At 35.0% G+C, this 14,623-nt stretch overlaps 1 protein-coding gene across 1 annotated transcript; it reads left to right on the top strand.

The window, feature by feature from the left end:
* Positions 1-4,222: 4,222 nt before the first annotated feature.
* Positions 4,223-6,310, top strand: LOC100813128 (receptor-like protein EIX2). The gene has a single exon (XM_014766209.1). The coding sequence runs from the start codon at positions 4,223-4,225 to the stop codon at positions 6,308-6,310; it is 2,088 nt and encodes a 695-aa protein (XP_014621695.1).
* The last annotated feature ends 8,313 nt before the right edge of the window (positions 6,311-14,623 follow it).

The following is a 14,623-nucleotide window of genomic DNA, read 5'->3' as shown; positions in this document are numbered from 1 at the left end:
AGATTTTAGGTACCTTAGAATTCTTGTAGCAGCTTGATAATGAGGCACTAAGGGATTTGAAACATATTGACTAAGGTGTTGAACAGAGAAAGAGATGTCTGGCCTTGTGTGAGTCAAATAAAGAAGCCTGCCAATGAGTCTTCTATAGCCAGAAGGATCATCAAAGGGAACACCATCAGTGGCAGATAATTTGGTGTGAGGATCAAGAGGTACTGAAGCCGGTTTGGAACCCAAAAATCCAGTATCTTCAAGTAGCTCAAGAGTGTACTTTCTTTGATTTAGGAAAATACCAGAAGATGACCTTGCAATTTCCAGGCCAAGAAAGAATCGAAGTTGATCAAGGTCTTTGATCTTAAATTGTTGATCAAGGAATAGTTTGACAGACTTTATCTCTTCCATGGAAGTGCCTGCTAACACAATGTCATCAACATAGACTAATAGAACTGTAAAGGAAGTGCCATCAGACCTGACATAAAGGGAATGATCTGCTTGAGAGACTTGATAGCCCAAAGAAGTAAGAGCAGTAGAGAGTTTGGAATACCATTGACGGCTAGCTTGCTTCAACCCATATAAGGACTTGTTCAATTTGCATACCTTGGAAGGGGAAGAAGCATCATAACCAGGAGGAAGAGACATATAAACCTCCTCATTCAAGTCACCATGCAAGAAAGCATTGTTGACATCCAGTTGTTCAAGATGCCAACCCCTAACAGCAGCAACAGCTAGTAAAACACGTACTGTAGTCATCTTGGCTACTGGGGAAAAAGTGTCAAAGTAGTCAACACCCTCCATCTGAGTGTAACCTTTGGCCACAAGCCTGGCCTTGTACCTTTCTATTGTGCCATTGGCATGATACTTGATTTTATATACCCATTTGCAACCTACTGGAACCTTTCCACAAGGAAGATCCACAACAGTCCAAGTTTTATTTACCTCAAGAGCTGTAATCTCAGCATCCATGGCCTTCTTCCAACAGTCAAATTTGGAAGCTTGGTTATAGGTTTTGGGCTCAATGGTGGAAGAAATAGAGCAACAAAATATTTTGTAATCAGGAGAACAATTATTATAAGATAAAACAGAAGAAAGGGGGTAAGCAACATTACTTGAAAACTGATTGGTACAACTAGATATGACATTGCAGTGATAGTCCTGTAAATAACCAGGAGGTCGTTTTGGACGAGTTGACACTCTGGTAGATAAGGGTAAGGGTGGCTCTAAAGTAACAGGAACATTAGTAATGTGGGATGATGTTTGATCTATTGAATTTTGATCAAGATCAGAAGTAGGATGAGTAGGATGAGCTGTAGCAGCAGGGGTAGGTAAGGAACTAGAGTCCAAAGTGTGATCTATGGGTGGAATGGATGCAGGGCTGGTGCTTGTACTGTCTATCAAACCGGTGGATAAAGGAGAGGAGTCCACACAAGGATGAGGTGAGATGTCCAAAGGATCATCATAAAGTGGAAAATTAGATGGAGTATTTGAGGGAGTGGGTCCAGGAACAGTTTTGAAAGGCAAACAATGCTCATAGAAAATAACATTGCGTGAGAGGAAAATATTGTGTGAGTGAAGGTCATAAAGTATGTAGCCTTTAGTACCATCTTTGTAACCAATGAAAACACATTTTCTGGCTCTAGAGTCAAATTTGGTACGATGTGCTTGTATAGTAGTGGCATAGGACAAACAACCAAAGACTTTAAGGTGGAGAAGGGTAGGTGGTAATTTGAATAACAGTTCATAAGGGGATTTAGACTTAAGTAAGGGACTAGGAATTCTGTTTATAACATGGACAGCATGTTGAACACAAAAATTCCACATAGTGAGAGGAACATTGGAATGAAAAAAGAAGGACCTAGCCACATTCAAAATATGCTGGTGTTTACGTTCAACTACACCATTCTGTTGAGGGGTCTCAACACATGATTTTTGATGGATAATCCCCTTAGATAGAAAGAAATCATTTAAGGCAAATTCAGTCCCATTGTCAAATCTAAGACATTTTAAGGATGTGTTGAATTGATTTTCTAGATAAGCAACAAAGTTAATAATGTGGTTTTTAGTTTCACTTTTATTTTTGAGAAAAATGACCCAGGTAAATCTGGAATAATCATCTACTAAGGTGAGAAAATATTTATGTCCTAGAAGGGAAATGGTGGAATATGGACCCCAAACATCAGCATGCAATAGTTCAAAAGGAGATAAAGAAGTAGTAATGCTATTAGGAAAAGGAAGCCTCTTTTGTTTAGAAAAATGACAGCTGTCACAAGGTGACATGTTGTTCTTACAAGGTATGAAAGGAAATTGTTTAGAAATAGCTTGCATACCAGAATTTGATACATGTCCTAATCTGGAATGCCAAAGCTCAAAAGAATGAGAAGAAATTGAATTACAAGAACGAATCATATCAGCAGTATCTATCACATACAATCCTCTTTGAAGCTTAGCTGTACCAATCGTTTCCAGAGAATGATTCTGCAAAATCTTGCACAAATCAGTAGTGAAACTTAAATGGCAATTATTTGTACTAGCTAATTTTGTGACAGACATCAAATTGACATGAAAGCAAGGAATGTAAAGAACATGATGGATAGTAATTAAAGGTGAGATAACTACACTACCAGAGATGGAAGCTAGAACCTGTGATCCATTGGGTAAAGAAACAGGGACAGGGACAATGTTTTGATAAGTGGTAAGAGAGGAAAGATCAAAAGTAATATGATCAGTAGCACCGGTATCTAGTATCCAAAGAGAAGGATTCTTACCATTCGGATTGGAGGAAGGGGAATGCAAAGCAAAGGGAGATGTGGTTACTGAATTGGCCTTTGGTTGAGAACCAACTTTTGACTGTTGAAGAGCTTCAAGAATGCCTTGGTACATCTCTTGCGTAAACTGAAAACTGGACTGTGCAGAGGAACCTTGTTGGGTTGATTCCAGAGCAGAAGCATTTGAGGTATTGTTGGCCTGAGATGATGATGATGAATTCTTGGACTTATTGGTCTTGTATCCGGGAGGGTAGCCAATCTTCTCAAAACAATTGTCGACGATGTGATTTGTTTTGCCACAGTGAGTGCAAACTCGATTACCACCTTTAGAAGAGCCCTTGCCTTTGTTGTAATATCCCTCTTTACCATTGAAATTGCTCTGATTGGAATTGACTTGCATAGCCATAGCAGAGTCAGAAGTAGCTTCAGAGACTGAATCAGAATTAGAGCCTAGCATTTCACGTTCTTGTTGAATAACCAGGGAGAAAACGTGATCAATGTCCGGGAGAGGATTCATCATCATGATTTGTGATTTAGAATGCGAAAACCGGTCATTCAAGCCTTTAAGGAAGCGAATAACGTAATCTTGTTCGCAATAAACCCTAACAGAATCAATTCCACCACAAGAACAGGGAATTGAGCATTTACAGTGAGGGATTGGACGATAATTCTCCAATTCGTCCCAGTAGATCTTCAATTGAGTGAAGTAATCAGATACATCAAGCGTTCCTTGACGGAAACGATACAGATCCTCTTGTAGATCGGAAATGCGGAAGATATCACTCTGAGAAAACCTAATACGTAGATTCTTCCAAACACCAGCAGCGGTATCGATCCAAAGTACCGATTTTGCGATGGAATCAGAAATTGATCGGTGAATCCAAGCGAGAACCATAGTGTTGCAGCGGATCCACGGTGCATATAACGGATCGGAAACGGGAGGTTTGGGAAGAGATCCATCGATGAACTTGTCTTTGTTCTTCGAAATTAACGCGATGTGCATCGAACGGGACCAAGTGTGGTAGTTCTTGGCCGTTAAAGAAGGAGAAACAAGAACTAGAGCTGGATTCTCATTCGGATGCAGATAGTATGGATTCGCAGAGTTTGTAGAAAAATCAACGAAGTTCTGGAGTGCCATTGATGAAACTTCAAAAGAAAGAATGAATCAAAAGATAGAAGGAGATCAAAGATTCAATAGAAAAGGGAAGAATAACAATTTTGGAAGAAGTGCAACAATGGCTACCAGAACTCATGTGAGCTCTGATACCATGTTGACAAGAGGATCAAGGTGAACAAAGGAAAACTCATTCTCATTGAAAGTGAAAAGGGAAAACTCTAATCTTATTACAGATAGGATTAGGCCTTATATATTAATCTATACAAGGTGAGAAATCTTCTAACCTCCTAACAGAATTGTAACTAACTAATTACAAAACTAACTAATTTAGATATATACAAATCTAATGGTAATAAAGCTGATATCATCTCTAAAATCATTGGTTCTTGATAGTAATCAATTAAGTGGAAAGATACCTGAAGGCATCGGCTTACCATTTCATTTGGAATCTGTGTCAATCCAATCAAACTCTTTAGAAGGTGGAATTCCAAAATCATTTGGGAATTCATGTGCTTTGAGCTCACTGGATATGTCTCATAACAATTTGAATCAAGAGCTTTCAGTGATGATTCATCACTTGTCTGGATGTGCTAGATATTCATTGGAACAATTATATCTAGGCATGAATCAAATCAATGGCACACTACCCGACCTCTCAATATTCTCATCTTTAAAATTATTAAATCTCGATGAAAACAAGCTAAATGGAGAGATTCCTAAAGATATTAAATTTCCGCCTCAACTGGAGGAACTAGTTATGCAATCAAATTCCTTACAGGGCGTGCTCACTGACTATCATTTTGCTAATATGTCTAAGTTAGATTTCTTGGAGTTATCTGACAACTCTTTGTTGGCCTTGACATTTAGCCAAAATTGGGTCCCACCATTTCAGTTGAGCCACATAGGATTGCGATCTTGCAAGCTAGGTCCAGAATTTCCCAAATGGTTGCAGACACAAAATCAATTTGGGAATATTGACATTTCCAATGCAGGAATAGCAGATATGGTTCCAAAGTGGTTTTGGGCTAATTTAGCATTTCGAGAATGGATTTCAATGAATATTTCATACAATAATCTCCATGGTATAATTCCAAATTTTCCACTAAGGAATCTTTACCATTCCCTAATTCTTGGATCAAATCAATTTGATGGCCCTATTCCACCATTTCTGCGAGGTTCCTTGTTGCTTGATTTATCCACAAATAAGTTCTCTGATTCTCTTTCATTTTTATGTGTGAATGGTACAGTTGAAACTTTATACCAATTAGACCTTTCAAATAATCATTTCTCGGGAAAAATTCCGGATTGTTGGAGTCGTTTCAAGTCATTATCTTATTTGGACTTAAGCCACAATAACTTTTCAGGAAGGATACCTACATCCATGGGATCTCTTCTTGATCTTCAAGCATTGCTATTGAGAAACAACAACTTAACATATGAGATACCTTTCTCCTTGAGGAGTTGCACAAATCTAATCATGCTAGATGTTGCAGAAAACAGACTATCAGGGCTCATCCCTGTTTGGATTGGGAGCAAATTACAAGAGTTGCAATTTTTAAGTTTGGGAAGAAATAATTTCCATGGAACTTTACCATTGCAAATTTGCTACCTAAGTGGCATTCAACTCTTGGATCTGTCAATAAACAACATGTCTGGGAAAATTCCTAAATGCATAAAAAATTTTACTTCAATGACTCAAAAGACATCTTCAGGAGATTATCAAGGTCATTCATATTATGTCACTAGCAGTTACTCATCAGGTGATCAAACATATGACTTGAATGCATTCTTGATGTGGAAAGGTTCAGAAAAAATGTTCAAAAATAATGGGTTACTACTTCTAAAAAGCATTGATCTCTCAAGCAATCACTTTTCTGGAGAAATTCCACTGGAAATAGAGAATTTATTTGGATTGGTTTCATTGAATTTATCAAGAAATAATTTGACAGGGAAAATTCCCTCAAAAATTGGGAAGCTAGCATCACTTGAATCTCTTGATTTGTCAAGAAACCAGTTGGTTGGTTCAATTCCTCTGAGTCTTACTCAAATTTATTGGCTCAGTGTATTAGATTTGTCACATAACCATCTAACTGGAAAAATTCCAACCAGCACACAGTTACAGAGTTTCAATGCCTCGAGTTATGAAGATAATCTTGATCTTTGTGGACCGCCACTTGAGAAATTTTGTATTGATGGGAGACCAACACAAAAACCAAATGTTGAAGTTCAAGAGGGTGAATATTCACTTTTCAGTCGTGAATTTTACATAAGTATGACATTTGGATTTGTTATAAGCTTTTGGGTAGTGTTTGGCTCAATCTTACTCAAACGTTCTTGGAGACATGCCTATTTCAAGTTCTTGAACAATCTATCAGACAATATTTATGTCAAGGTTGCAGTATTTGCTAATAAAATATCAAAGGTGCATGGCTGAAGCTTAACAGGTAATAATATTGTAGCCCTTCCATATATATAGTTTCTTTTGCTTTTCATATAGTTTATATACACAAAAGATATCATATATATTATAATTTTGAATTGTGTGACAGTAAGATTTCATAATTTTAACTATTTTTAATGTAAATAATTTTGAAGGGATATGAGATAATATAATCAAGTCAATAGCTACTTAACTAATTAAGTTTATTTGAGAGATGATATGAATATATTTATTGAAATTAAAACATGTGAAACATGTATGAGGTTGTAAACCGTCTAATATTATCTTTGATTTTTTTACATATAAACAAAACATATATGTGTTGAAGGAGATATCATTTTTGTGATACATTAGTTAAGTTGCTTTCATAAATTATAAAAGAAATATGAGATTTATTATCCACGAATAACTAAATGTGTAAATGTAGCATGCTAATTAATTAGGGTCACAATTTCTTGCTTGGTTAAATGGTTGGGTGATCTAGTGTTTATATATAATACTTTATTTTAATAGAATTAATTCCTATGGAACCTTTTGAAAATTTGGATGGAAAGTTTGATGATAATAAAATAAAATAGAGATATAATTAGAGAAAATAAGTTATGTACTAGCAGTATAGAAATATTTTATACTATCATTTATTATATATTATATAGATGATAAGTTTGTGGAGTTTTACAAAAAGTTATATTAAGATTAATTAACAGCATAAAATTATATTGTCATTGCATAATCATTAAACTCATAATTATTGATGTTCAATACTTGATCCTAAAATATTAATGATCTCCATTATTACCATAAAAGTTTTTCTTATAAACTATTGTGATTTGAATCTATCATTAACTTGATGTTATTATTCTGATTACTTCAATTTCTAGAAATTTCTTTTTATAGGTATAAGAATTTTATTTATTCTCATTTACACATTTTGGAAACTAACATTTTGTTTTTCTTTTCTTTCTTTCTTTTTATTTTTTTTAAAAAATTCAGTCCCTTGAAGACACTAGCCCTCTTGGATGACTACAATGTCTAAGCTTGTTACTGCTTGGAAAAGGCAATAAGTTAGAAATTATGATTGCTTTACATTTCTTCACTTTCAATTGGGATGCTTATATCATGTCTGATGGTTTCAAGAAGACTAGCTTTATTAGCATTGTGCTTGTAATGAAATATATATTATCATGTATTATATCAATAATTTATGTGCATCTTTCTCATAATCAAAAATTCGGTTTGACAAAGACATTGTTGAGTTAAATTTTTTGATAAGGGCCTCATTTTCAATTTTTTAAGAATTAAAGAAATTAGAAAAATACATCCACAGATTTTGAATGAATGAATCTATCATCATCATTTTGTCATAATTACAACAAAATAATTTGACCCCATGTGTTCAAATTATATGAAGATCACTCAAATTTCCAAACTATACATGCCTTTTATTTTAAGAAAGAAATAATAATAATAATAATAATAATAATAATAATAATAATAATAATAATAATAATAATAATAATAATAATAATAATAATAATAATCTATGTTATTAATTATTAATCTATACTAATAATAAAGAAAATATCCATGTTTGGTATCCACATTTCATTAGATAATTTTACCTTTAAATTACTTCTTAAATTTTGAAAATTTTCTTATCACCTAATGTAACTTTCTACTACTTCGATCTATATTGTTATTTTTTTATATTCTAAATCACTTTTTTTTATTAAATGTATTTAACTTCTTTTTTTTAATTGTTTTACTTATATTATTTAAAATTTACAGAGGCACGGTCTATCCTCTAGTCATTAATAAAATAAATACCCCTTTTAATGTTCAGAATTTTTAGTGCACTATTAATAACCAAGTTAAAAACATTTTGATGCAATCCAAATATGGCCCATTCATCAGTCTAACTATGGAACTTAGCGATTAAAAAGTTGGAACTAAGTATTGTATTTGACTCCTTTTCATCAATAAAAATATAAGCCAAAGAAAATGTTGAAGTTACATAGCCTGAGGATAGAATGCAGGATTTCTAACAAACTCATGACATGACTCGTTATGATAATTTTAAAGTGTTAAGAGCGGGGAGATGTCTGAACAAGTATAATTATGAAAAGCTAATATATATTCTGACTACTCATCTAATGTTAAGATAGATGTATCCATGACCTAATCATAGATGAAGGTATATCATTCAGAAACTAGGAACCTGAACTAATCAGTTAAATTATATAGGATGGAGAAATTTGAATTGATCAAACAGAAATTCTGAACATTATTAATTATGGATCTGTAAACTAGGTCATTTCATGCAACTTTATTCCTGACAGAATAACATATTCAATTAAAAATTTGAATCAGTGTTTAATGAAACTTAAAAATATGCATATGAAACTTTAGTTTGCCGAGGATGCTTTTCGTTAATTCAAATTCAATCAACCTTTACCATACGTTTTGTTAACAATATATATATGAGAAAGAGATTAAATTACAGTATAATTCTAAGAGAGTTACATAAATCCTTATGCGTTGATCTAATTTTAATCTAATAATTCTAATTAAAATATTTTACTCATTCACGTGCCTCTGATTTCAGCCACCCTCATCCCCACCGTCCTAAAATTCTTTATTCAAAACCTTGATTGGTTACCACGCATCTCTCTCTGTCGTTCTCAAGGTTCCAGTTCTGCATATTTTTTATTATTGGTTCTTTATAATTCATATATCTCTTTTTTTTTTTTTATGATTCACAGTCGTCCACCTCTGTTTACCACTTATGTTGTCTTTTGGAGATTCGTCTCCTATCTTTCTTTTTCACAATTTGTGTCTGATTTGTTAAGAAAAAAAGAGAGAAAGCAAGAAATAATAAGTTTATTCTGTGAAAGGTATGAAGTTAGATACAGATAGACAAATTCACAAACCTTTTATTTATAACATAAAGTCTGTATTTTCCATATGTCTAAAACAAAAAAATAACTATCACTAATAGGAATTACTATTCTAACACTCCCCTTTAATTCCTATACAAACAATAACATTACAGCAAATATGCATCACACCTAACATATTTCACAGCAACTTGAATCTATCAGCCTTCAACGCCTTTGTCATAATATCAACAAGTTGCAAATTTATCCCACAATGTTTTAACCTTATCCTCCCTTTGTTAACTTGATCCCTTAAGAAATGAAACTTAATTTCAATGTGTTTGCTACAGCCATGGGACACATGATTCCTTGCTAAGTCAATATCAGACTTATTGTCCACTTGTAGCTCCACAAAGTCATCAGTCTTCAGATTTAATTCAAAAATAAGGGATAGAATCCACAGTGGTTAACATACAACACTACAAGCTGAAATGTACTCAACTTCACAGGTAGACAAAACAACTACAGATTGCTTTTTTGAACTCCAAGAAATTGGGGTACCACAGTAGAAACACATAACCAGAAGTAGACCTTCTCTCCACTTTATCCCTAAAAGGGATAGAATCCACAGTGGTTAACATACAACACTACAAGCTGAAATGTACTCAACTTCACAGGTAGACAAAACAACTACAAATTGCTTTTTTGAACTCCAGGAAATTGGGGCACCACAAAGTAGAAACACATAACCAGAAGTAGACCCTCTTTCCACTTTATCCCTACACCAGTCTGAGTTAGAGTAAGCTATGAGGTATAACTCATCTTTTTCTTTCTGATGAGGAAACATTATGCCATAATTAAGTGTTCCTTCGAGATATCGCAAGATTCTTTTTGCTGTTGCCAAATGAGATTCTTTTGGATTACTCATAAATCTGCTGACAAGACCAACTCCATATGAGATTTATGGTCTACTGTGGCAGATGAATCTCAAGCATCCCACTAGCTGTCTAAGCAATGTGGCATCTACTGAAGCTTCATGATCGCCTGTATCTAGTTTCAGATTTCCTTCCACTAGAATATCTACCTTATTACATTGATCCATGTTGAACCTCTTCAATACTTCTTTAATGTACTTCTTCTAGTGCATCACTATTCCATCCTTAGTTTCGAAAAACTCAATACCAAGGAAGTATAATAGCAAGCCTAAATCCGACACCTCGAATTCAGATTTGAGATTGTCCTTCAACTTTTCTATCTCAGTTGGATTACTCCCTGTAATCAGCAAATAATCCACATAGAGGCATATTAGTAGGACTCCACCATCCTTAGTTGCCTTCACATATATACCATGCTCTACAGTACATTTCTTAAAGTCTTCACCATGTAGAAAGGAGTCTATTCTTCTATTCCAGACCCTTGGATCGCCTGTTTCAGTCCATACATAGTCTTTCTAAGTCTATACATCTTGTCTTCACTGCCTATGACTTCATATCCAGGGGGTTGTTGAATATAAACTTCTTCATCTAAAGGGCCATTAAGAAATGCAGATTTGACATCTAATTGCCAAATTTTCCAATTCTTCCAATTGGCCAAGCTTACTAGTAACCTTATAGTTTCAAATCTAGCCATTGGTGCAAATATTTATGAGTAATCCTCTCCTTCCTTTTGCATGAACCCTTTAACTACTAGCCTAGATTTGTACTTGGCTATACTGCCATTAGGCTTCAGTTTGGTTTTATAAACCCACTTGACGGCTATATGAGTCTTCCCAATTGGTAAAGTGACTAAATCCCAGGTTTTATTCCTTTCTATGGCTCTTATTTCTTCATTCATGGCATCTAACCACACTTTCTCTTTAACAACATCCTGAAATTTTACTGGTTCTGTAGCAGCTATAAGGCTACATTCACAAACTCACCCTCATCTGTGATTGCACTGTCAGGGAACATGTGGTAATCTTTGAGTCTTGCAGGCATTCTCCTCATTCTTTTTGATCTTATTTGTTCTGTGATTTGTTCAGCATTACCTTCTCCATGTGGTATAGTTTCATCTTGATGTCTAACTAAATTCTCCATAGGCACATGCATGCTGACAGTTGCTTGCTTCTTCTGGTTGTGTTTATCCTCCCAATATTTTAATTCATCAAATTTTACATCTCTATTGTAGATTACTTTCTTTTTCTTGGGATTGTAGAGTTTGTATGAGCCTGTAGGGTGATAGCTGTTAGTCGTCATTTACGACTAACTTTTGTATTGAAAAGCTTTATAAATTTATGTCTTTTCCCCAATTTATGGTTTTTTTTTTGTAGGTTTGTACATATTTTTATGTTAGTTTAATTAGTTTTTATTCAGTAGATATTCCCTTCATTGTGAATTAATGTGGTTCAACTTCAGTTTCAAGTGAAAAGATGAAGAATAAGAAGGTTGGACAGCTGGTGTCTCGCTAAGCGAGGCCTATGCGCTTAGCGAGCAATATCCGCTAAGCGAGGCACTCAGCTTGCTTAGCGAGTTAGGAGAATTTAGAAGAGAATTTGTCAAGCATGCATGCGCTCAGCGCGTCATTAGCTCACCCAGCGATAAGCGCGCCTGGCTCACTAAGCCAAAAGTCACTAACTCTCGCTTAGCGCGAAAATGGCGCTAAGCGAGCCTTCGAGAATAGAAAACCCTTAAAAGCTGAAGTTGGCAAAAAATAAGAGAGCTTTTGGAGAGTTCTGATAGTTTTTGTGAAGAGAGACGCGCTAGAGGAAAACAGGACAAGGGAGAACCAAAAACCTCAGCTTTCAAGAGTATTTTAGGTTTTAGAGTGATTTCTAGGTTCCTAGAGGTGGAGGAGACATCCCCACCATTGTGTAATCTAAATTTTGCTTCCAAAACCTCCTATTGTAACTGAAAGGTGATAACTTTCCATGGAAGATTAAAACTATTGTTGGGAATTTCTGCTGAGCTTTGATGTAAAACTCTTTATTATCTATTGAAAGGCTAATAATTTATCTTTCATATTAATTCAATATGTAAAATTAAATATTACAAATAATTTAAATTATTATTAACATGAGATTTTTTTTTAAATATACCAACAACTACTCATGAATGACTCTGAATTAATATAGTGATACAAAGTATAGAATATTCTCCTTCCTCAGTAATTTTGCTAACATGACAATGTGATGTTGAGAAACTCTAGTTCCTCCAAATGACTAATTTTACTGTGGTGACAGCGTGATATTGAAAAACTCAACTTTTATTGTTTAAGGACAATGGAAGTATCAGCTTTGATATATCAAAGTGAACCATGAATAAGCATCAACAAAGAACAAATAATATCGAAAGCAATTAAAAGAAGGCATAGGGGACGGTCCACACAAATCAATGTAAACAAGTTTTAAAGGTTTAGAATATGTAGTAGTAGACAAAGGAGCATGTAATCTATGAAATTTTCCAATAGCACAAGCAAAACAAAATAAAGTAGTCTCTTTATTTGATATTGGTATATAACAATGATTCAATACACGTTTGAGTGTATTATCATATGGGTGTTCTAAGTGGACATGCCACATAAACCTAGAACTAGGAGAAACAACACTAGATACAGATTTTGTTTGTGAATCAGCATTGGAGTCAAAACAATTTGCTGGAAAATGCAGCTTGGACTGAGGCTGAAAGTGGAGGTTTCGAAACTGGTACAAGCCATTAGGACCCACTGTGCCTCGAAGTAGAATTTCATTAGTTGACTAAGATTTCACAAGGCAATAGTCAACATGAAACTCAAAGAAAACTAAATTATCTTTAGCAAAGCAACTGACACTTATCGGATTTTTGGTGATTGAGGGAACATGAAGCAAATTATGCTACGGCGAAGAGACATTAGATTTGATAAGTGACTGAAAATAAGAGGATCCAGAGGAAGAAATGTGCAAACCTTGTCCATTACTAATGAATATTTGACGATGATCCTTCAAAAGAGCTGAGTTGGCAGATGTTATTATGATTTGCAGTGACATGATAGGAAGCTTCTGAGTCTGGGAACCAAGTGCTACTAGCTGTAGGACATGCACTAATATAAGTATTCCAGCATTAGTGATCATAACACTACGATTGTTGAGGCTGAGATTGCTGATTCTGCTGAGGAAATTGCAACTGCCTAGGCATGATTACCCATGGAGTGGAAAAATTAGGGAAACTTTTAGGTTGATAAACACCACAATTTTGTTGTGCTGCCATGAATTGAGTCCAAGGATTCGGCGAAGTCTGAAATCATTGAAAATTAGCAGGATTTTCAGGTTGATAATTCTGATCATAGTGATGATAACAATCCAAGGCTGGGTGACCATACTTGAAACAAACTTGACATTGCACATTAGCAAACTAGCCACCAGGACCACGACCATGACCACGACCAGCATCACGGTTGTTCTGGTCACCGCAACCTCGTCAAGAGCCGCAAAAACCAAAGTTCATGTTGTTGTGAATTTGAGGAAGAGGCTTCATTGAGGTTTAATGAAGTGGTTTTAGAGGCGAGCTTCTTCTGCGAATTTTCTAGTCGCATCTCATAGCTAGAAGGAGAGCTTCAACTTGTTCAATTTGCATCGGTTCAAATTTGCTTTCCTTAATCGAAATCACCTGAGTTGTAATCATAAGGTAGTCCTTTGTGAATAATATCAACATGTTGCTCCTATGTGATTTCATCTTCGACAGAAGCTAGCACATCATCAACCAAAGCTTTGATACGCAGAAGAAATTTTGAGACGGATTTGTTATTAAGAGTAGTACATCGCAACTCTGTGCGAAGTTGACAAGTTTTTGCTTTAGTTAACTTTTGAAAATGATTGTGAATTTTCTCCCACACTTGAAACGCATGAACAGACTCTAGTAAGCGTGATAAAATTGATCTACAAAGAGATGATTGAAGCCATGTGAGGAGCATTTGATCCTGTATCTCCCTCGTAGTGTATGCAGGATTCACGGTGCCTGAATCCTGAACAGCTTCATTCGCATAGCTTAGTAATGTTCAGACACACTAGATATCTGTGTAATTGATGCACTTTGATCACTGGTTCTACTTGATGCCTCTACAACAAGAAGTTTGAATCAGTGAGCTTCTCAGTGATTGAATGCGCAAAAGCAGAAGATGAAGAAAAGGAAGAGGAGCAGAAGGATGAGGATTAGATTCAGCCATTGTAGGATCTTCAAGCTCCCTATACCATAATAGCAACAGAGAGAAAGAGAAAAAGAGAGAGAAACTAAAATTTGTGAAATTGTAAACTCTAATTTCATTCCCCAAAATTTTTTTGTTACATTGTAGCTTTTATACTAACTCGCAGAGTAAGTTTGTAAGACTTGCAGAGCAAGCTTCTACCAGTTAGTTGCTAGTTGTCACATGACAACTGGACTACTAACTTCCACACTCTAAACTCACTTAACCGAGTAAAATA

This window comes from Glycine max, chromosome 13 (assembly GCF_000004515.6).
Source record: "Glycine max cultivar Williams 82 chromosome 13, Glycine_max_v4.0, whole genome shotgun sequence".
NCBI classification, from domain to species: Eukaryota; Viridiplantae; Streptophyta; class Magnoliopsida; order Fabales; family Fabaceae; genus Glycine; species Glycine max.
This window is presented reverse-complemented; position numbering and strand designations above follow the sequence as displayed.